General features: G+C 40.7%; 1 protein-coding gene across 5 annotated transcripts in view; it reads right to left on the bottom strand.

Moving 5' to 3' along the window:
- The window catches only part of PEAK1 (pseudopodium enriched atypical kinase 1), a 119,619-nt gene that overhangs the window by 15,401 nt on the left and 79,800 nt on the right, over positions 1 to 24,418 (bottom strand). For 4 of the 5 annotated variants that reach the window (XM_084816780.1, XM_084816779.1, XM_084816778.1 and 1 more), the window contains 3 exons: positions 15,595 to 18,827; positions 5,180 to 5,296; positions 1,790 to 1,986 (listed from right to left, as the gene is read on the bottom strand). In XM_084816780.1, coding sequence (XP_084672906.1) covers positions 1,790 to 1,986; positions 5,180 to 5,296; positions 15,595 to 18,716 — 3,436 coding nt within the window. In that variant the 5' untranslated portion in view covers positions 18,717 to 18,827. The remainder of the gene's footprint in view (positions 1 to 1,789; positions 1,987 to 5,179; positions 5,297 to 15,594; positions 18,828 to 24,418) is intronic. The other variant, XM_084816782.1, reaches the window with a different exon arrangement.

Below are 24,418 nucleotides of genomic sequence, written 5' to 3'. Positions count from 1 at the left end.
TTCTAAGCACAGTGTTATAAAACACAATTTCCCCTCACTTGAAACTGTACACAGCAAGTTTCCCATTGCCATTATATAAACCTATGATGTACCCACATTTAGAATACTGTGTGCAGTTCTGATTACCCTATGTCATCAATAACATTTTGGAAGTGAAGAAGATACAGAAAAGGGTAGCTAAATAGAATGGTAGAAATGACAAACATGATATGATGGCTATTATGATAAATGGGTTTTAAAAGGTATTAGTTAAATTCATGAAGGACAAGTCTACCCATGGTGATTAGCCTTGACAATCAAAATTGTTCAGAGGCTGTTACAGCTTTAATTACCAGATGCTGAGGATAAACAGGAAAGTGAATCAGGAGGACATTAGGAAAGTTTCAGTGAACAGATCAAACACGGGACAAATGTCAGCAGTTGTAGCGGAGGTGTGGGGTGAGAGACTGTGCCATCCGAACCTCTCCCCTCCCTCTCTCCCTCCTATTACACCTGAGAACAGCTCACTCAAGCAGACCTGCCGAAAACATCAAACCTGGTGAGAGGCTCTCCCCCCAACCCCCCAGTGGAAGTATGTCATCAGTGCCTTGTGAGTGTGCTTTAGGCTGGACTATGAAGTTAGGCCCTAGCAACAGCAGTGACAGAGAAGGATCAGGGCGAGGGGCAGTGTCATCTGCTCCCCACTCTTTCACTAATTCCTTGTCCCCACATTGTGTCTAGTATCCATGGCTCATGTATGGTGGACAACATACCACCTCTTTGTATGGATCTACTGGTGTATTCTAACCTACAACCTGTGAATCACTGCCTCAAGGTGTGGTCTCTTCTCTCTGGCCCCCACTGCCACATATTTTGCATTTTTAACTGTATTTTGAATTTAACTGTAAGCTGCTTGAGGACAATGTTTTTGTTCGTTAAAAACGGGGCAGAAATAAATAAACAAACAAATAAAGTCAGAAAATACATTCTGGTTTTCAGTAGGATGAAGACAGGGCTGTCTGTTAACACAAGAGTAACATATTGATCCTGTTATAGTAATAAAATGGACCACAGCTATCATCGACAACAAAGAAACTTCAGAGAGGAAATGCTATGTATAAGATTGTAAATGAATGAGGGCTAACTGCTGATAAATGTGTAGTTCTCCCAGTTTGAGAGAACTGTACACTAATATTTTAAGTCTTGATATATGCTGTACATTCAATTATTTACAAAACAAGTATCTGTTACTGAGATAATGTATCTGAAATACTTTGGTCACTCTGAAGTGTACTAACTATTACCCCTACAAATGTAATATTTGGTAAAATGCCAAGTGTTCTGTAAATACCTGACAGTTAAGTCTTTATTACAGGACTGATGGGAAAAATGCTGCATACAGCACCTAGCAAACCTATTCTTAAAGTAATCTACAAGATTATAGTACAACCATCTTTGAAGTCATTGCATACTGGACACTGGAGTTTTCCATTAAAATGGGTTTCAAGCTAAATTTAACTGAGATTACACAGAAATGTTTAAAATTAAATTGGCAATTCCAAATGTTTGGGAACGCACATAACAAGTTGTTTATAAAGTGTTTACCAAGCATACTTCTGAAAAAGCAAAATATTTTCCTGAAAACTGAATGCATATAATAGTCTGTGTCCATAAGAACATCAAACCTTTGCACATGTTTATAGAAAGGTTTCAAGTAAATATGGTAGCTTGGACAACATCTAACCGTACAGAAACAAATAACGCTAACTGAACTGTCGTTTATATTTCTGTACAGATGCATGGTGCTTACCCAAGTTACTATATGTAGCACTGCAGGCGCTCACATCAGAAGAATCAGACATTTCTTCCCTTTCCTCTTCCCCTTGTGGTATTTCTGGTGGGGACAGTGGAATGGGGGATGCATTAATGCCATTGTCCTCCTTTTCAAATGCAGATCTTGGAATTCGAGGGGACAAATTTTCCACTGTCTGCTCATCAGGCACTTCACTAAAACAAAAAGAAAACAGGTTTACTTTGGCTCTTATGCTTTTCAGTCTTCTAGTGAAAGTCCAAATGGAACTCCAACAGTGTAAGTTCATTAGAGAACTGCAGCCTTAACTTTAATGAACAGAGTCATGGAACAGAAAAAAAGCTGTTTTGTCATATTGATTCTTCATACACCCACCCATGCTCACTAACATATTAATGGTAGATAGTATTTAACCATATATATTGCCACCATTAACTAACCAGTAAAAACCTAGGTATAGTATTGCATACTGGAGAGGCAAGCATTGTAGCCTGCTGCACAATGCTTTGCAGATAAAATCGATTGTATCCATGCTAACTTGGATACCATAGTTGATACAGATCCAATGGATATAACTTTGGCCCCTGCTTATCTAGTTACAATGCATACTTTTCAATTTGTACAACCTGAGGATGTGGACAGGATCCTTGGAGGCCTACCACTTGTGTGCTGGACCCTTGCCCTTCCTGGTTAATGAACACAGCCGGGGGACTGGCTGAGTGGGTAAGGGTAGTGGTTAACACCTCTTTACAACAAGGTGTGGTTCTGTCTCGCCTATTTAACATATACATGAAACTACTGGGAGAGACTGTCCAGAGTTTTGGGGTTTGATGCCACCAGTATGCTGATGACACCCAACTCTATCTCTTCTTCCCAACCAAATCCAAGAAGGCTGTTCTAGTTCTAAATTGGTGTTTGATGACTGTAACTGGCTGGATGAGGGCAAACAAATTGAAGCTTAATCCAGACAAGACAGAGGTGCTCTTGGTTAGTCAAAAGGCAGATCCCGGAATGGGGATTCAACCTGTGCTGGATGTGGTTACACTCAGCTGAAGATTCAGAATTAAAGTCTGGGTGTACTTCTGGACTCAGCCTTGAACCTGGATGCTCAGGTTTTGGCGGCAAGCAGGAGTATGTTTGCGCAGCTTAGACTGGTGCACCAACTGTGCCTGCTCCTAGAGATGTCTCATCTGGCCATGGGCACACATGCCTTAGTTACATCCCATTTGGACTACTGTGATGTCCTTTACGTGGGGCTGCCTTTGAGAACTGTTCAAAACTTCAGCTGGTCCAGAATGCTGCAGCGGGACTATTGACTGGGGCTGGTTACAGGGAGCACATGACTCCCTGTTACAACAGCTTCCCTGGGTACTGGTCTGTTGGGGCAGAATTCAAAGCACTGGTTACGACCTATAAAGCCCTATATGGCTTGGGACCAGACTACCTGAAGGACTGCCTTCTCCCATAAGAGCATGCCAGGTTCTTAAGATATTCTGGGGAGGCCTTTCTTTTGAGACCGCTGCCTTCAGAGGCATGTTTGGTGGTGACACAAAAGAGGGCCTTCTCAGTGGCCACTCCCTGGCTATGGAATTCCCTGGAGAGGGAGGCTAGGTTTGCTCCCTCTCTGTTATCTTTCTGCTGGCAGGCAAAGACTGCTTTACTCAAGTGGGCCTTTGGTGCATAAGTGGGTCTGTTGGGCTGGAGGCCATTTTTTCTCTCTGTTACTGTTGTGTTTTTAGTTGTGTTTAATGCATTTATTTTATTATTGTTTTATCAAGTTTTATTAGTGATTGGAAGCTGCCTTGAGTGCCATTTTTGGTAGAAAGGCAGAAGTAAGTTGTATAAAGCAACAGTGAACCTTAAGATGCTTTATACCGGGGTCCTCAACCTTTTTGGAGAGATTTGTGAATTTGAAAAACTGCTGTGGGGACCACCACAAAATGGTTCCCATTGAGGATGTGGCTAGTCACATAATGGCTGCTGTGGGGGCCTGGCTAGTTAAAAGTGAGCTAAAGTGGTGGTGGGGCAGGAGAGAAATAGTGAGGAAAGGGGTTGTGGGAGAGAAATAGTGAGGCTAGAGACTGGTAGTGGGGAGAGAGAAAGCAAAGAGGAAAGGTCTGTATGGGCATAATATTGGGCTGGGAACTCCTTCCTTTTCTGCCTGCCCACCAACAGATGATCTGCGGAACATGCAGAAACAGGAAGGAGAACTTGGCCCACTAATGTTTTTCAAGATTTTTATTAAAAAAAATTTTTTGATGGGGGCAGGGAGTGGAGAGCTTAATGGGCACCTTTTGGAGGTCCCGCGTTGGAGACCCCTGCTTTATACTACCCAGACAGTATTTACTATAAAGGATATACACCCCACAATTAAGAGAGAAATGTTGAAACAGTTTCAGATTCCAGCAAAGAAAATCACATTGAACACACTGGACCTTCAGATTGGCGAGTAGTACATCTGCAGATTCAGCACAATTCAAATGCATTAGACTAATTACATAAAATAGCAGTCATATATTCCAGCCAACAGAAGCCTGCAATCTTATTAAACAAATCCTGGATACCAATGGCTTCAAACTGTTGTCCCAACTGCAAAAACAGAATCAGATGGGTGTGCGCATAGTTAATGTTGTATATTGTTGAAGGCATGCAGTTGATTTCCCATTTGTGAATTGAAAGGCAGGATTTTACCATTTGAGTATAAAATTGCAGCTTGAAAGCGGTTGATCAATGCACAAAATGCAGTTCCAAAGCAATCCACAATGTAAGACTATCAATGTCCTTCATTTGCACATCATGTAAAACCACATATACATGTTCCCTCCATTTTCACACTCGTGGGATTTTAAAGACTAAAATAAAAATCATCCACAAAAGTTAGTAAACAGGCAAAAAAGTGAAGTTCCAAAAAAATTTCATTTGTCAGTATTGACAATCATTTTATTAACATGCGGCAGAACAGTGTAAACACAACACATTAAGTGCAAAAAAGATGTATACATTAACGGGTTAGCTTAGATCATTTCACACATTAGGATACATCCAAAAATTAAAGCAGTGAGAAGTCGTAAATTCACTTTGGGAATTAAAGGCATGGAGGCTGATTTGTATTTAACAAACCTTGTTCTTTTCTCTCATCAACTCTCCAATAGATAGTTGTTCTTTCAAAACAACCCTCCTCTGATAGTTGTGCTATTTTGAAACAAGAATTCCTGTTACAGGGTAGTAGCTCTGAAAACAATTTTGTATTGATTGGTCAAGTACAGAATAGGCTCATTCCTAGTCCCCCACATCTGTGAACCTCTTCTAGGTATACTTTTTGAGAAATATGCTGCCAAAGTAAATCAACAACCAAAAAGAAAGAAAACAAAAAAGAGAAAAGGAACTCACCCACTGTACTCACTCACACAGTTCCCCATTAAAGGAAATTCTCTCAGAGCCTTCTTGAGTCTTTTAATCATGTCTCGAAACTCTGGTGAAGCATTTATTCCACTGGGGTCTGGTGAGCTACAAGTTGTGCAAAGCTGTGAGCAACAAAGACTAAAGTCTGCATGGAATGATATCACCTACTGCACCTTGATGTTTACCTCCAGGGGATAGTCTGGGGAATGTGCCAAAACACCTTAGGAAAACTAGTATAAGCACAGTTGAAGCCCTGCCCTCTTAACCCCCTCCTTACTACAGCACACAGCTTACATTGTTTTAGAATTGTTTATTGGCTCAGATGACAATGCCCTAAAGAGCAGAAGTATCTCATGGGCCCACAGAGAAAATATATGAATCTACTTTAAAAATATGATCACAAGGACAAAACTGGGCCGCTCATCTATTTTAGAATTGGAACTATGAGGTAGTAGTCTTGATGGAAGGAGGAAACATTTTCCTTTACCTGCTCACAGCTGTAAAAAAGGGAGAGGTTCTCTGACAGCAATCAAAAGACCTGGATGTAATTACTTCAGTTCTATTATTGAACAATGGAAGGCCAGATTTCTCTCATATCCAATGAAAGAAACTAACAGGGAAAAAGAAGCTGACTATCTGTAACCAAGAATATTCCTTAAGGCAGTGATAGTGCCTTACATCTCGCAAAGGAGAAAACAGAAAATTTGGGAGCATATTTAGCTTAGTTTGGCATTGCTCCTGGCTTTTACAATGCTTCTAGACATGGAAAACTAAATGAGAATTCATGAGCTTATCACTTATTGCCTTTTTCTTAGCTTGGTAGACCAACTGCTTATCCCATGTGGACCACAAAGGTTGTCTTATTGAAGCAGTGGTAGAGGGTATACAAGAGCATGTGGGCAGAAGAGGAATGAATGTACCAAGCATTTCCTTCAATATTTTGTGTCCCTTTTCTTAGCTTACATGCAGTTTCATCCAAATTTGGCATGAAGATGCTGGAGTAATTTCTCTGAACTTGGATCACATCTGGAGGATCAATTTAAAAAATAAGAAAATGAAGCTTTAAATAGTAGCTTCCATACAGACGTGAATGAACATGACTACTGTAAAACTAATCACATGTGGCCAATTGTGCACTGTTGGCCGAAATGATTTTACATTTTCAGAGTCAAGATAATGAAGCCACAAACTGGCTCTGCTAAAGTGGTGAGCCATGTCTATAATAGATAAAATGTCAGACTTTCAAATTCCCACTCAGTCTTAAAGGTCACTGGGAATACTTGGGCCAATCACCATCTCTCAGCTTAATGTGCCTTGCAGCACACTGTCATGGGTAAGAAATACAAAGTTAATGAGCTGTTTTAAGATGCAAAATGGTGTCTGGACTGACAAGCCTACAGGGCCAATGGGACACATATCTACAGTGCTAGCGATGGAGGAGAGCAAAGCAATCCAATACCCACTGTGGCCAAGAGGGTAGGTATAGCAAATAATTGTGCCACAGTTTCATCCCAAGAACCACCACCCCGCCCAACATGCTGCATAATTAAAGTGAGTTGACATTGGTTATGTGGAACTCGTGATGAAAAACGTTTTGGCCATCTTTATATATTCCGGAGACTAGATTTCCAAACACTAAAAGGACGTTTTACAGATGGTCTCCATTTTAACCCGGTCTTTCATAAATCTGTTAGCAGTTAAGTGGGAGAAGCATGACAATCCATTTGTGTGAGTGAATATAGCAGAAGTAGCTGACAGACAGATTTGGAGACTACTAAGCTTATTTTCCTCCGCACCAGCAGTTTAAGAGATGAAATATGAGAAAAGTGGACCATGAATTCTGACATGCACCCTTGAAGAACATTTTGAAACATATTTACTTGGTAGCAATAAGATTTCCTCAAACCCTTCCATCATCATTAAGAGCTTTCTTAAGTTGTCCAATATATCAAATCACCTGTAACTCTTAACACATTTTTTGCATACAGAATGTAACTTTCCAGGCCTTCAGCTAATGTTGTTTCATATCTGAATAAAGGATTTCACCATGGATATGAAATCTGAAATCAGATCAAGGCTGTGTGCCTCAAATCTTGGAAGAACTACCAACTACAGAATCCTGCTGGGCTGAAGAAATGCCTCCAGTAGCCATTTCTGCAGGTGACAGATAGGTCTGTGGATAGAAGCCTCCAATGACAACTTGGTTGGTGGGATACATGAGTAGTAATAATAATGTCGCAGATGCCTGCGAGCCTCCTCCTCCTGAACCACTTAATCAGAACAGACAAGAGTTACCATCAGAAAGCTAAGAGGGAGGGGAAGGTAACTGATAGTTTGGAGGACCAAACAGATGACCTTTCATCTGGGCAAGAACTCTTAAATGCCCCATCCTAGGAACAGCAGTAAGGAAAAATGCAGAATTAAGGGTCACTGTGACATCAGTAACCAATAGACTTCCTCTCATTTGCATGTTTAAAAATGCCATGTTCCAACTGATAAGACAGGCTTCACTGCACATTTCAAAATACCGAATGTGTTGAACTTCTGCCTGTCACACAGTTCTAAAGACATCATAAATGATATCTGATTTTCCACGGTGGGTGCAGGATGCAAAAGTGGGGAGGGTTGTGTGCATCGTGTGTACATTCCTAACATTAATGGTTGCTAATGTATTCTTACAGTACATTTCCCAACATCTCCTGTATGATGCTCGTTACCTCTGTGGACTCTCAAAGTGAATTCAACGAGTTTACTACTGAGGCTTGCTTAGACTGGAACTGAGTAGGTAGGGTGTGTGCACATTTTAAAGGTCCCATGCCTTTTGCCCATGCCAACAGAGGATAGCTAATGCATGCTTGAAACCTATATCTCCCTACTTAGCTAGTCCTATACTAGTTCACCTTTTCAGGCCAAATGTAGACTATTGCGAGTCAAGGTCCTAAGGAAACACTTAAAATAGCAACAAAACTGGCTCTTCTGGCAAAGGACCCCTATTTGCTCAGCAGGGGGGGCGGGGGTATGGCAGCGGGGGAAATTACAGGCCACAAGAGGAAGAAGCCCCTTCATGGATCACTGCCTTGTTGTGGCGAAGGGGCTTGCGTAACTCAGTGAAGCCATAAGCTATGCCGTGCAGGGCCACCCAAGACGGACAGGTCATGGCAGAGAGTTCTGACAAAATGTGGTCCACTGGAGAAGGAAATGGCAACCCACTCCAGGATTCTTGCCAAGAAAACCCCATGGAACGTATCACAAGGCTAAAAGATATGACGCCGGAAGATGAGCCCCTCAGGTCGGAAGGTGTCCAATATGCTACTGGGGAAGAGCAGAGGGTATTTCCAAGTAGCGCCAGAAAGAGTGAAGCGGCTGGGCCAAAGCCGAAAGGACACTCAGCTGTGGATGTGTCTGGTGGTGAAAAGAAAATCCGATGCTGTAAAGAACAATATTGTTTAGGAACCTGGAATGTCAGATCAATGAATCAAGGTAAGCTGGAGGTGGTCAAACATGAGATGGCAAGCATTTCACATGCCAGCAAGGTGATGCTCAAAATCCTACAAGCTAGGCTTCAGCAGTATGCGAACCGAGAACTACTGGAAGTACAAGCTGGGTTTAGAAGAGGCAGAGGAACTAGAGATCAAATCGCCAACATTCGCTGCATCATGGAGAAAGCAAGAGAATTCCAGAAAAACGTCTATTTCTGCTTCATTGACTACGCTAAAGCCTTTGATTGTGTGGATCACAACAAACTGTGGCAAATTCTTAAAGTGATGGGAGTACCAGACCACCTTACCTGTCTCCTGAGAAACCTGTACGAGGGTCAAGAAGCAACAGTAAGAACCAGACATGGAACAACCGATTGGTTCAAAATTGGGAAAGGAGTACGACAAGGCTGCATATTGTCACCCTGCTTATTTAACTTATATGCAGAGTACATCATGAGAAATGCCGGGTTGGATGAATCACAGGTCGGAATTAAGATTGCTGGGAGAATTATCAACAACCTCCGATATGCAGACGATACCACCCTAATGGCAGAAAGCGAAGAGGATCTAAAGAGCCTCTTGTTGAGAGTGAAAGAGGAGAGTGCAAAAGCTGGTTTGAAACTCAACATTAAAAAAACTAAGATCATGGCATCTGGCCCCATCACTTCCTGGCATATAGAAGGGGAAGAAATGGAAGCAGTGACAGATTTTATTTTCTTGGGCTCCAAGATCACCGCAGACGGTGACTGTAGCCATGAAATTAAAAGACGCTTGCTCCTTGGGAGGAAAGCTATGGCCAACCTAGACAGCATAGTAAGAAGCAGAGACATCACCTTGCCGACAAAGGTCCGTCTAATCAAAGCTATGGTTTTCCCAGTAGTAATGTATGGCTGTGAGAGCTGGACTATAAGGAAGGCTGAGCGCCGAAGAATTGATGCTTTCGAACTGTGGTGCTGGAGAAGACTCTTACGAGTGCCCTGGACTGCAATGAGGTCCAATCAGTCCATCCTAAAGGAAATCAACCCTGAGTGCTCATTGGAAGGACAGATAATGAAGCTGAAGCTCCAATATTTTGGCCACCTAATGCGAAGAGAAAACTCCCTGGAAAAGACCCTGATGCTGGGAAAGACTGAAGGCAAAAGGGGACGGCAGAGGATGAGATGGCTAGATAGCATCACGGATGCAATGAATATGAACTTGAGCACGCTCCGGGAGAGAGCGCAGGACAGGAAGGCCTGGCGTGCTATGGTCCATGGGGTCACGAAGAGTCGGACACGACTGAACGACTGAACAACAACAACAACAAAGAGGAAGAAGAAATTTGCTTGCATTCCCTTTCATGCTTGGGAAATTTCAGGGAAATCATAGCATTGGCACACAGCTGCTTCCCCACCTTAGCTAGAGGAAAATATATTTTTTGCACCCAGCTACTTTCTTCTCCTTTACAGGCTCCAAGTCAGCTCCCCCTGGAGCTCTAAGAATTCTCCTCCTCCACCTTGGGCAAGCTTTCTAGCCATGTCTGCTCTCTGCCTCCTTCCTGCAAAATCAAGAGATCTTTTGGCAGAGAGAGTAGGAATTTCCATCATCTGACACAGCAGGACCTATCCCCAGGGCAAAGAAGCCAATGCTTGTCACATCTTCTAACCCTTAAGGTCATATGGGATGGGCCCAGCCACTGTCCCAGCCACCATTCTTATTTGCACATTCCACCTTAAACATGCCCATAATCAATTGGTAGACTAAAATTGATTTTTTGCCCCGACCCAGAGTACTTTTCCATGAATCCACTGTAGTACACAAGGGTTTCATGATAGGTCTTGGCATACCATTTAATGTGGAAATAATTTCTAGAAGGTAGAAAGTTTAGAAATGACTGTTTTAAGCATCAGTATTGGGCCATTCCCACCCACCCTGGTCAAGGACTCCTTTACTATTAAAAAATAGCAATTTTTCAATTTTCTGGTTTTTCTAGAGACAAAGAGGCAGACACACCTCTGACAAAAGGTAAAAGGCATTGAGCAAAGGTCATGAGAGAGAAATATTACAGTAGACAACTATATAGGCACATTGCTATCCCTCAAGATGATCATAGTTGCTGATTGGTAACACCTTTAGAGGACCTTTGGCTAGAATTCTAGAAATTGTGATATAAGTAACTCTGAATATAGCACTTTGGATGTTTCTGGTATTATTCTAGATCTTGATATGATGTGTTGATAAGTACTTATCAACTCTATTGGGGATAAGTGAGTACTGCTATTATGAGAAGAAAAAGGGTTTTGTATGAAATTCAGAGTCGGCACTGGAATCAAGCAGCCAAGAATAAAAAATGGGTGGTAGTAACACCATGGTGAATCAGAAAGTTTGAACAAGAATGACCACTGATGCTGCTTGTGCAGAACTTGAAAAGGCTGGTATTTGCCTTGGTGCCAAACTAAGTTCTCCCAATAAGGGTGGTGCTGACAGAGGATGCAGCTACCTAGTTAAAAATAGATGAATATTACAATGGTGGAAGCTACATGAGATTCCTATCCTGATGATGATGGTTTGCACTAAAGAACAGGCATACTTATTATACCCAAACTGTTATAACAAGAACATATATTCTGCTTAAAAACCTTAAAGCCCATTTGTTCCCCACTATGTTCCACAGTCTTCTGACAAGCCGTTGTGGAATTATGTGGAATGGTTGTCAAGCACAGAATGGAAGGCTCTGCCAAAGGAAATGTTCTTGCATCCAACTGAAATCACATAGAAAATAGATATATAAGATCTACACTGACGCCTGTGAACTTCTATCCATTAGTTTTCATATTATTTGTTTGGATTTATACCAGGGCAATTGGTTTTGATGCCGAACTGCTTCATTACTGTTTGGTCCACTTCACACAGCTTTCAAAGTGATCAATATCCTAGTTACACTTGGGGGTTATTTCTCTTTAAACTATCAGGCTTAAAATACTGTAATACTGACTTCAAATACTGTAGCAGTTTCTTACATTAGGAACCCACTTAAACTTCTCTTCTGGCAAAACACATTGTAATGATCACAGGCAGCAACAGTACCTTGGCACTGGTGTCCAAGCTTGAGGTATGACTATGCCTAATAATGTCCAAGACATGTAGTATCAACATGGACCCTTCAAAGTGTGGAACGTGCTCTACCTCTGTATGCTAATGTTGACTGAAGTTATCTACAGTATTTAAAGCCCCTCCCCATGTGACATTAAGCAGCACGAGGGAAGTAGCTTCAACATACATTTGTCAAATTACTGGATTTTCTGAAACAAATTCTTGACTATGAAGAATTAGGGAACATGGAGAATGAAAACTCCTTACCAAAACTTGAATTGTATTATTTAAAAAGAAAAAAACCTGTAATAAGGTCTCAATTATTTTCATCCTGGTTATGTTAGCCTTTAAAAAAAAAACCTTTTTCAGAAATCTGTGCAAGTGTTTTTCTGAAAATCTACATCCCAGCACACTTGTGGCTGCGAAGATCCACCCTGAAGAGCACACATGCATGACAAGGGCCAGCTGCCTGCCCTACTGCTGTTTCCACCTCCTCCAGCTAGGCACAGGATGAAGGAAGCACCCTGCAGAAGTATAACCATTTGACTGAATGCAGGTTACTCGAGAAGAAGGTACTGTTGCTGCTCTCCCTCTATGTGTCACAGAGAAGAAGGTAAGGTCTAAGATCCTGTCCTTTTTCTGGGCTCCCAGGAAAGGGGGCAGTAGTACAGCTTCCTCTCATTTCACATCTCCACAAGTGAAAGGAACATTGCCATCAAAGCCTTTCCTTCTTTGTGACATGTAGGAAATGGGACAAGGATGGCAATCCTGGGGTGCTTTCTTCACCCTTTCCCTAGCAGGAATGGCAGACAGGAAAACTGAACTGGGAGAACTTGCATCCAGGGCCTGGGCAGGCATTGCTCTTGTATACTGGTTGACATATTGCCACCCACTGGGCTGCCTTTGTCCCTTCTACCGTCCTCCCGATTCATAGGAGTTGTTGATAGCTGTAACCATTGATGGAGGGGAACATAATGTGTGCGTGGGAGTGTGTAGAGCAGCAGCAGCAGCTGCCCCCTTCCCCTTGCCTCTGCCCAGGGGAACAGCCAGATCCCTACTGCCCTTCAGAACTATTTGCAGCCCAAACCCATGCTTTTTACTAGAAAGTGCCACCATTAACCTTATTCCCATGTATTCCCTTAGGCCAAAATCTTATGTACTTTATTCATTCAATTTATATTTTGGAGTATGCCCCATTGAACTTAATAGTCTTGAGCTAATGTGCCTAAAATTGAGCTGGAAGTTGCTTTGGGGTTTGGGAGAAACAACCTACAATTTCTGCCCTCCTCACTCTGGGTGATGTCTCTATCCCTCACCAGAGGGTTCCCTTTCACACCTCATCAATAAGGAGTTCTTATATTTTGCCAAAGGGGCTCTTGAGGTTTAGATGTGGAAAGGAATCATTTGAAGCTGTAGGACTCTAGGTCAGGAAGCCCAAAGAGGAGGACAGCAGATGGATGGAGTGGGCCTCATATTTTGATTGTGATTTACTAACTCACTCTTTGGTTGCAGGCATCTAGTCTATATATTCTAATGGAAAAGGGACATGGTAGCTAGAACAGAGAGGCCCGTGACTTAAGAGTCAAAATTGTTCAGCTGTAGATGTTTGTACCTTAAACTGACAAAGATTCTGCAGGTGCCACAGGCATGATGAAATGGTCTTTCCAGAAATGTCATAACCATAACTTTGAACCTCTCTAGCCTACTATTATCACTTGCCACCACCTTTCCTAATCCACTGCAGGGTAAAAAATAAACAAAATCTCAGTTTCTCCTGTTGATATGCCTTCAGGAAAACTGTCAATCTGACATTTCATAATCCTATTTTACTTTATTTCTAGGTCATCAGTTTGATTTCTCAGTGAGCACTGCAGTGCTTGGCATTCTGAAACAAAAGTCATGTTCACTGATCGTTATCTTCATGATCTTAGGTTTCCCAACAAGTATTTAGAGTGAAGGCTTTAAATTTCTCCAGTATCCACAATTTGTAGCATAGATTCACATTAATTCAACATGTTACTTAACCAAAAGAAACCTAATGTCACTTGACCTCTCTCTCTCTCGTCTGTCTGTCTGTCTGTCTGTCTATCTATCTATCTATGGGGAAACTGAAAAGGTGGCAATATTGACTCACAACTAAAGACCTTTAGGGTGCAATCCTAGGCACATTTAGAGAGAAAAGTTCTACAACTCCCAGCATTCCCCAACCAGTATGGCTGGCTGGGGAATGCTGGGACTTCTTTCTGTCTAAATGTCCCTAGGATTGCGCCCTAAAGAGTATAGACTTAATACACTACATTTCACAGTATCTCTCCTCCCCTGCTCCCCCCTTAAGCAGCAATGAATGAAAAGCAAGAAAGTATAACAAAGGGAGCACAAGGGAAGCCATAGGGCAAGAACATACATCTCATCCTTATAATTTCATTATTATCATTAGGTTCTTAAATTCTGATTCTATTTGCAAGGACCATGATTTATAGGAAGATGTTAATTCATATTCTAGGGCTGAAATACTATGCACTTTTACTTGGGAGTAAGCTCTAATGAGTTTAGTGGAACCTTGGATTCAACATGCAAAGAACAGGGATGCTCAATCTACCTCAGGTACTGAGCCCATATCTGGGCCCTTTGCGAGGACGGGAAGGATATTAATACAATCAATCAAATATTTTATAAACATATCATATATAAGGGCCTTTGGAATGTTGTGCAATGTTTACCTTCTATTATGAAGCATTACAACTCTCATTTTAAGATTAAAAATAGTGATCTGATGCCCAATATTAGTTCAGTAACACAAGGTAATTTAAGTTACAATTTCCAGAGAAGTAGCCATGTTTGTTGCAGCATGCACAACAAAGAGTCCTGTGAACCTTAAAGACAAACACATTTATTATGGCCTAAACATTTGGGGACTAGAGTCCACTTTATCAGATGCATCATGCATTAACATCTGTGTTATCCTTGAGGATAACACTTCATCCATCTGGTGAAATGGACTAATCCAAGGATGAGGGATGTGTGGCCCTCCAGTTTTTGTTGGACTGCAACTCCCATTATCCCTTCCAGTATCCCAGCACCATGCAGGCTAGGGCTGATGGGAATTGCAGTCCATCATCATCTGGAGAGTCACACGTTCCCCATCCATGGATGAATAAATGAAAGCTTATGTGATAATGAATTGGTTAACTTGCAAGGCACCACACGATGCTTTTTTCTAAATACGTTAGGCCATGATCCTGATCCCTGTATACACAGGCAGCAAGGTTCGGAGGGGCTCTTCAGACTGCAGCATAACCCTTCCCTCGCCATTTTATTCTCACATCTTACAGTGAAGCATCCACTGGCAAGTCCCCTCACCCCCACCAGTGAGCAGCCTGTATGCTGGGGGCCTGAGAATGAGCAGGCTGCTATATGCTTCAAGGTGAGGTATGCAATGGCATTGGCTTTTCATAAATATTTTGGTATGTTGCACTACACCTGGCCCAGTAGCAGCATGTACAATGTAAGGATGGCATGGAAAGGAAGGGTAGAGTTATGTTGTATTTCTAGGAGGAGCCTCTCTGCACCTTGCTTTCCATGCACAGAAGGAGCAGGATTGTACTCTTAGGCAGTAAGCAGATATGGTATTATATATACTGCAATCCTACCAAAATCTATTGGACACAGGTGTGAAAGAATACTGCTTTAATAAATGTACTCTAAAGAACTTTATGGCATTTAGCATTCGTGAAAGTGGCTGACAAGCGAATTTAAAGCAACATTGTGTCACATTTAGTGGCACCTAAATTTCTTATTTTAAGGAAAATAGGAAACTAAAATAGAGTAAATAAAGAATTTATATGATTTTACCTGAGAATTTCCTTTGGAACTTGAAGTGGTGAAGAATGACTCTTCAGGTTTTCTTCTGACATCTCTGGAGACTTCTCCCTCTCTCCTCTCTCTGTTGTCAAAACTTCAACTGCCGACTCCACCTCAGTCTTGTTTAGATCAGATTTTGCTTCCATCTTTGCTTGTTCACATTTAAACATAAAAACAATAGAAGGTTTCTCACTGGAATCCGTTTTTGTCTCGCTGAACCAATTATGGCGTTGAACAGGAGGAGGTGGGAGCATGTGAATCACAGTCCCATCAAGACCCACCAACTTCCCCTTCTCTCTCTCTCGGTCTTCCTCATCCTCAGTTTTTCTGCGACGAAAGAAGCTCTTAAATGATATCCAACGCTTGGGCTTTGCATCAACAGCTCGTCTACCTTCTGAATGCAATACTGATTCAGCCTCCGTTGATCTAACAGGGCTCATTGGTTTTGTCCAATTGCTGAAATGTCGTTGTAGCACTTTGCTGGCATGATAAGGTGAAGATGTCGAACGGGGAGGTGGGAATGGGGGAGCCTGCTCAGTTTTGGGACTTGTGGTACTCTGGGAAGCTGCCACTGGCTTCGAGGACTGGGTGATGGGCGACTTCGTTGGGATTTCCTTTGGCACTATTTCTGTGGATTTGATCCGCTCAGCATCAGGGCTGGACTGTGTTGTAAAGAGAGATTTGGGTCGCACTGGAATACTCTTAGCTATGTCTGCATCGGGGGGCAGAGAATACAGTTCTTCAACACTGCAAGACTTGGGCCCAGTTTGAAGTACCTCTGGGGGAGACTCTGGAGGCTGGATAGAAGCTACAATTTGGGATAGTACTATACAGGCATTTTCCCTATTGACACTAGATATCTCCTGTGTGTCTTCTACTTTGGCTGCAGGATCTTGAAGAGTTCTTTGTATTTTTGTTGGTGAGCTGTTGCCAGGGCTTTTGGGTGAAGTCTGACCTTTACCAAGACAGCTGTTGAATTCCTGAACCTTCTGAGCCACAGAACCCAGTCTTCTCTCAGTGCTATTAGCTAACCCTTTAGCTTGGGAAAGTTCAGATTTGCTAGCTATATTTTCAGACACTGTGCTTTCTGTTTCTATTTCTTCGTATGTGTGGCTGATGACACTTGTGGTTTTATCTTTAATGGAGAGATCTCCGCTAGTTCCTAGAAAACTTTTATAGATGGCTAAGTTGTCATATGCATTTGGATTTATTACAATAGGAACTTTGATCGCATTCTTGGAACTCCTAGCGTAAGTTGGCTCATCATGAATAATAATTGGGAAGGGTGGCATGCCAGCATTATTGTAACTATTGAATTTTATTTCAGACAAATTAGGGGACTTAACAGGAATTGTTTTTGTAGAAATATTTGTTGATGTAGGTGAAGTAGGGGCAGATTTATGGATGTTTTTCCTTACAGGTACAGAAGGTCCCGGAGTGCTGGTAATTAGTTCCATCTTAGGAATCTTTTGTCGTGGGCTAGTACTGGAAGTCCAAACTTCCTGGTATCTGACTGCACTAGATTTTTTAAGATTGGTATTTACTTGCCCAGATGATACAGAATGAGGTGTAGTATTTGTATTTACACCATCTGGTGAATTTGGGTTAGACAGGATACTTTTTGTATCTAAGCTTCCTGCCTGATTCTCTATACATTCATGGGTCATGACTGCTGATACATCCACTATGGTATATGGCTTGCACACAGGCTGTTCCATATTTACTACTCTATATGGTTTTGCTTGTTCTTCCGTGTGGACCAAATTTGTAGCTGCTGCTTTACCTGAAGGACTTTTGCATTCTTGCTTATCACTTTGGACAGCAATCTTGCCATCCTTCTCTTCCAGCCTAAGGGCAAGTACAGCCTTATGAGTCTCCAAAGTTTTATTAGCATTTTGAGGGCTTTTAGTTGCGACTTTCAACTGCTGATCATCACAAAAACCTTTATATCCTTCCTCAATTAATTTGATATCTTTAGGAGTGCTAGGAGATAATCCACCATTGCAGAGTCTTTGAGAAGTACTACTGGCTGTCCCAGAGCGAGACTCTTCAGTCAGAGAGGAGTCAGGAGACATGGAATCAGAAGATACCATACTCTGCATGCTTTCTTGCCCATAAAGGATCACAGGGTCATCTCCATAACCATTCAAAATTTCATCATAGCTGTCATCATAGTCTACTGCACAAAACCTTTGGAGAGACTTGTTCCTTAAAGGCACTGTGTTCCACTTTTTGTCAATGCAAAATCGGACAGGTGATAGAGTATTAGCCCTAAAGTTAGCAAAGCGTGGCTGTCCCCTCATGCGAATTTCCATTGCTAGCAGCTCTTCATCACTTTCATCCCAGCTTTCATGATCTTCATGCATGCTGCCAAAAAACAAATCATCTTCACTTTCATCCCCACTGGAGAATTCTGGATAACAGAAACGGCCACCCTCATTACTTATTACATCGGTGCTTCCACTCAGAACAACATGCTTATTTTGTGAATCTTTCATTCCATCCATCATGCAACTTGGAGGGATCTTTCTTTCCAATGACCTTTTGTAACTATTGTTTATTCTTCCCAAGAATGCTTCCCTTGAATTAATTTCATTTCCTGTTAGAGGAGATGGGGTATCTAAGCCTGCAATTTCCTTTAACACTTCTGTCAGTCCATTATTGTTACTTGGACCTTTACCTACATCGTCACTATTCCCATAAGGTCTATGAACATGGCTATAACCTTCAATTTCTTCTTCTTCTTCTTCATTATTATTATTATTCAGTGGTTTTTTGTTCAAGATAGTCCTATTTTGGTTCCACCCTACAATAACTGGCTTGTTCTCACAAAGCTCTTGTGAGCTGGCCTCGCCACATATACTCTGTCCATCTACTGTCATCATGGTGGGTTTCACAGCTATAGTGGGTTTCTTTGCCACAGGAGGTCGAAAATTTCCTGTATTCCTAGCACGTTGATTGCTGCTGTGGGTTGCATTGATTTTTAGATTTGTATTTGAGACTGGAGATTTTTCAGGGGCTGGAGGCAGTTGGTGCAAGTTTTTTGGTTTGAAGCAGTTTTTACATTCACCAGGTTTCCAGACATGTTCAGTGAAAGCATTGCAAGCAGACATTTTCTTAGGGCTAAGCACCTGGCGTTCAGAAGCTGTTCAGCACATGGTAAGATCATTCATTTGTTATCCATTTGCTTGTTTATCTTGTCTGTATAATCAAATCCTCTCATCCTAAAAGATAAAAGAAAAATGGGTAAGAAACCAACCTCAGTGAAAAGCGAATGTGTGTACTACAACTCAGGACATTGCTCCTTTCAACCTACTGAGGCACAAATGTCAGAATTTCTGTTAATCCTGATAACGATCACTATCTTTCAGGCTAACCTACCTTACAAAATTGTTGCAAGGATAAAATGGATACAGAGTGAACCTTGTATACTGCCCTGAGCTCCTTGGAGAAATGGCAAGATAAAAATGTAATAAATAAAAGTAAATATCTGAAGTTATACAAAGGAATGAGCCCCCACTGTAAAGAAGATGCATAACCATGGAATACATAATCCCAGTAAGAGGACAGGCTTGTGAAGGAAATATGTTCCTCTAAAAGTACTCATTTGGGGTTGGCACAGAAGTGTATTCTGCCCTAGTTGCTCAGTGTAATTAGTAGCTGCACTTTAAGAAGTCTTCAAAACATTTTGCTATTTTCTTATCCAGAATAAATTATTACTAGACTGATGCCTTCAAATAACTTGCAGCATATAACTCTGAAAGACTTATTAAAAGACTTTGGGGGAGGGTATGTTTAAAGTATTATCTCATGCAGCTATTTCATCATTTCTCTTTAAGTTAGTATAGGCCAAAAGACAGTGAGCCTGTCTTACTCAAGTTGCCTGGAAAAATCACTCTACTACTTTTGATAACTGGTTTGTTTCACCATTAATCCCTTCATGCTATATCTTAACACAGGCCCGATTCAGACATGATATCTTGCAGTGAGGGGGGACTACAAATGTAACCACATGGGGGCTGTTCCATGCATCAAGCATTTGTATGAGGGACTCATGCAGTGCCTGTGATTTTCAACGGAACCATTGCAACCTCTCATTTTGCAGTTTGTGATAACATGGTTAAAAGTTCTGGGCCTTCATGGGGAGCTGCTTTTACAAATGTGTCTCAAATGAAGCAGCCTCCAGGCAGTTGTGTTTCAAGTGGCTGCCCACACAGCAAGCTGCCTTAGTGAATAGTTAATACAATATTTCAAAATTAACTGCAATCTGTTTTGAAATAAATAAACCGAAAGGAAAAAAGAAACATCAACTTCTACACCTCTAGAATTCACCCCAAATTGTGTGAGAAACTAGAATTCTTTTTGCTTCTACTTAGTTTAAATGAATACAGATTTGAGCAGAAAACCAATACTGTATAAAGACATCTATTTAGTCAAAAGACTGTTCTGATGTTGATTTAGCGGCTGCCTCCTTGGGCACAGCTATTATGAACGGCACACATATTCCTTGTAGATTGACAACTACATTTCTAAACTTGTTTCACAAATTATAACAATATTTCTCCCCATAGTATAATGACAGTTGACCTTTATCATATTGTGGTATACAGCAACTACATTGAATGAAATTGGGTACCTGTCTGTCAATCTGCATAAATGCTATATTGCTTTATGGCAAGTGATACTGTTAATTTTTATAGACGATAAGCCAGCACACCTACTAACCACCAGATGGAGCTGCAGCATAACCAGAAGAATTCCTATTACATTTACAAAAGCTTGGCTCTGATACTTCATGCTACAGTACCTCTCACTCTTCTCTCTTCTAAGATGATGCTAAAGCTTTTTCTATATAGTGTTTCCTTTGGCTATTATGAAAGTGATAGCATTGCATAACATGACTATCATAAACACTATAAATATATGGTAATTTAGTATGCTACCAACTCATGTGCTCTACTTCTTAAATATAACTTCTGAAATTGTTTCCTCAAATTAAGTGAGGTTATTCCCTGAAATATCTAAGGTAGCAATGAAGAGTATGAGAGAAATTTGAAGTAGCAGTTGCAAGGAATGTATCATGTTATAGTATTGTCTCAAGTCTGAACTAAAAGGATTCCTTAGAAAATGTGCTAGCGTCTCCAATAAAATTTCAGATCAAAAGATTTTAAAACACTGGGTAGATTATACTAGTCTCTGCTTTCATGAGGAAGCTTTTTCCAACATCTTTAGAAAAACTATTTTCTGCTATTCAGAATATTGCAAAAAGATTCCTTCCACTGTACTTCGTTATGACAGAATTTTAACAACCTATGGTACATTTTAATGCATTTGTTTCATTATTGTTTTAATCAACTTTTATGATTGTAAGCCACCTTAAGTGCCATTTTTCTTGGTAGAAAGGCGAGGGTACAAATCAAATAAATTTATCAATTTTATTTAGCTCTAGCCTGTCCCAAGATATTGATACTCACTACTTTCTAATGTCTAGATGACAGACTAAGCTGAATGAGTTAAGAAAGGAGGGAAGATCCAAAATCAGAGTCAGTTTGGGGGTGTAATACTTCCTGTAAGGGTTCTTTCATTAGGTGCCCTAGTTTCAATGTGGCACTGGGAGAATATTTTGCAGAGCTTTAGTTTTATAGCAGTAGTCAGATGCTATCCATATAGACAAAGACAGAAATGGATTAAATAACCTGAAGGTTGTGTTAGAAATAGCAAGAGAAATCTGCACCTGACATACCAATTTTGAGCATTTCCCTTTGATCATATACCTGTTGGCTCTAAAAAGGGTAAAAGCAGTTACAGCAATAAACAAGCACACACCAAAAGCAGAAAGCAGAAAACAACCTAATGGCAAACCAGAGGAAAATTCTGTTCTTTTGGGAATTCTCTTAAACTAGAGAATGCTCTCAATATCAGCTTGAATATGATCCATTATATTCATAATGCGTTGTATAAGGATACGAAGTATAGGGTAGGCTGGTTGAAAACTTCAAATGAAATATCCTGCCATCAGATTATTGGACCTTGCAGAGATATCTGAGTAGTTTTTTATTAACTCTAACCAAGGAAAATGTAGACTTCTGAGGCAAGAGGGAGCTACAGATTTGGATACAAACAGGTGTATGACATTGCTAAGCTATGCTGATATTTTAACTTCTTCCTTTGATAAAGACATCAAGGCAAAGGATAGGAGACAACAACATCTGCATTATACCTGCATGCGTACATACATAAACACATACATACACTACACACAATACGAACACACACACACACACACACACACACACCTTGAAATCTTCACCTGTTTACAATCAATTTTTTAATGTTTGGTTCTCTTGCTATTAACGGTCCGTCTAATGAAAGAAACATGCAGTCTCCTTTTTCCTCTATGCATTTCAGGCACTATTTCTTTGTTCTAAATTTCAGGCTGGCATGTTCCCTTCAGATGTGTGCTGGCTGAATCACAATGAAGACCTCCTACACTAATACTTTATACCAACATAATCCAGTTAAAAGGAACTTAATTGGTGTGCACTATTCCCTGCAATTTCAGCATTCTAAAAATGAATAGTCTCAGTAAGTACCAGATGGTGACATGCACTAATTAATCAGGCCAGCTCAATGAATGAGCCTATTAAAATGAATGCACCTATTAGACATGTGTTTTCAATGCACTCTGCTGCAAAAGCTTCCCTTTAAATGAATGCTTGATTCATTTCGTGAGCAATATAGGCAAGTGTGTTAAAGTCATTTGACATTGCAATACCATCAGGCCATCATCTGCCTTTATATCACTAGATACTTTATACCAAAGCACAACTTTATTTTGTTTTTTTCCTTAAACTGGACATGCTGAAAGCTTTTCCTTTCACCTGCTAAGAAGGAGCTTCCCAGTATCAGCATACTCCAGAATGCTCTGCAGGCACCAAATTGCATCCCTGACAGCTCTCTGTAGAGCTAGCTAATCACTATTCACAGCAACAGGAGGCTCTTGTAAGAGTGTTGCCTTTCATCAGCACTCCTAGCATAAAGCAAAGCCAAACTACGTTTCATCATAGTGCACACACAACATTATGAAATGATCAATTAAGATTTGCCCATTTGCATTCTAGAAAAGTGAACACCAGAGGTACAGTATGTGCAAATAAGAAAAGGGTGCATAAATTTAAACAGAACATCCTTGAAAAATCTTAGTGTTTAATTTATACCCCCATGCCATTCATTATATGACACACTCCAGTGCTATCAACACCTGTGTGTTTCCAGGGAAGCTTTGTGAAAACTGTTTTCTGTGCTTGCAGAAGCTGTTGAAACAAAAGCGTACTTGTGTTCTCCAAACTGGCCACATTCAGGCGCTCTCTGAACTGACTGAAAACAAGTAAAGGCAGTTGTGCTTAAATATTCTCAGTATGTTTTAATGAAGGGCAAATGCTTGCATATGTCACAAATTGGTCCAGAAAATCCTTGACAGTAATATGAATACAGCATACACTTGCTGTGGAGCCTTCTATTCATAAAATTATGGCAGTATCTTTACATTTTATGACTAGAGTGTCAATACTTTGAATTTATCACGTTATTTAACCATACCATAAGTAAGCAGCAAACATAAGACCATTCTGTATTGTCAATGAAACCAGCCTACAGTACATAAACCATTAAGAATCCCTCCTATGGCTTCTGTTATAAAACTGAGCATTAAAACAGCAATAAGCCAGGGGCAAGAAGAATGGATAAATTATTGATTTTCAGAGTCTTTATAAAAGCAAACATCAAGAAAAGTGGTAGGTATAAATCACTAGGTTTTTTTTTTTTTTTAAGAAAAGCTTTCTGACTGGCTCTAGAATGCGTAATGGGGCGGGCAACAGCTCAGTGGCAGAGGACCAGTTTTGCATGTATAACGTTCCAGGCTCAGTCCCTGGTATCTCCAGTTAAAACATCTCAAGTAGCAGGTTCCAAGAGAATGGCTCTACCTGGGATTATGGGTAACCACAGCCAGTCAGGATACATAGAACTAGGATGGACCAAGAGTCTTACAGTATAAGGCAGCTTCATGTATTTAAGTATAAAAGCACCTCTTTTCCCAAAGGAAGGAAGGGTATGAGGAGACACGTGAGCAGCCCCCCCCCCCCTCCCAAGAGCTGAAGGCAGTTTGAAAGGAGGATCGTTGCTCATCCTGTACACTTATCCCACTTTTGGCTCTGGCAAACAGGTTTTGCAGGTTTCTCCACCATTTCAAAAACTTGCAAAGTGTCTTGGATTTTTAAGAAATAGGTGATTTTGCTTTATTGGACTTGCTGGGAAGATTACTGAGAAAATGCTAACCCACCCGTCTTAAAACAATATAAGTTGTCTTATTATGAAATGCAAATGCCAAATGTTAATGATAAATAATTAAGAATGTGAAAATGTAAATAAATAAGTAGTAATTGTGTTAAACAGAAGACAGTGCAAAGACACAAACATGTTCACAGTGAATTCTGGGTAACCAGCATAAAAAATAATGGTCAAGTTGACCTGGATGGTATCCAAAGAGAAAATGATGAGTTAATGCCCTATCACTTGGGCCAAAAAGTTATTTGAGTAACGGGCAAGTGTGAGACTATATTATTCCAGGTCAAAAGTGTACTTAAAGTTTTTGCTTATCAGTTAATGACTAAATAATATTGTGTAAAGTATAAACATCAAAAAGCTTGATATACAGATGTCTAAAAAAATTTATAGACTTAGGTTTAATTGGCAAATTTTGAGTAAGGGATTATCTTCTCAAAGGCATAATTCAAAACTCATCATACCTAGCCTGTGT

Source organism: Heloderma suspectum, chromosome 11, assembly GCF_057233095.1.
Source record: "Heloderma suspectum isolate Gila_16-S chromosome 11, 16-S_ref, whole genome shotgun sequence".
NCBI classification, from domain to species: Eukaryota; Metazoa; Chordata; class Lepidosauria; order Squamata; family Helodermatidae; genus Heloderma; species Heloderma suspectum.
This window is presented reverse-complemented; position numbering and strand designations above follow the sequence as displayed.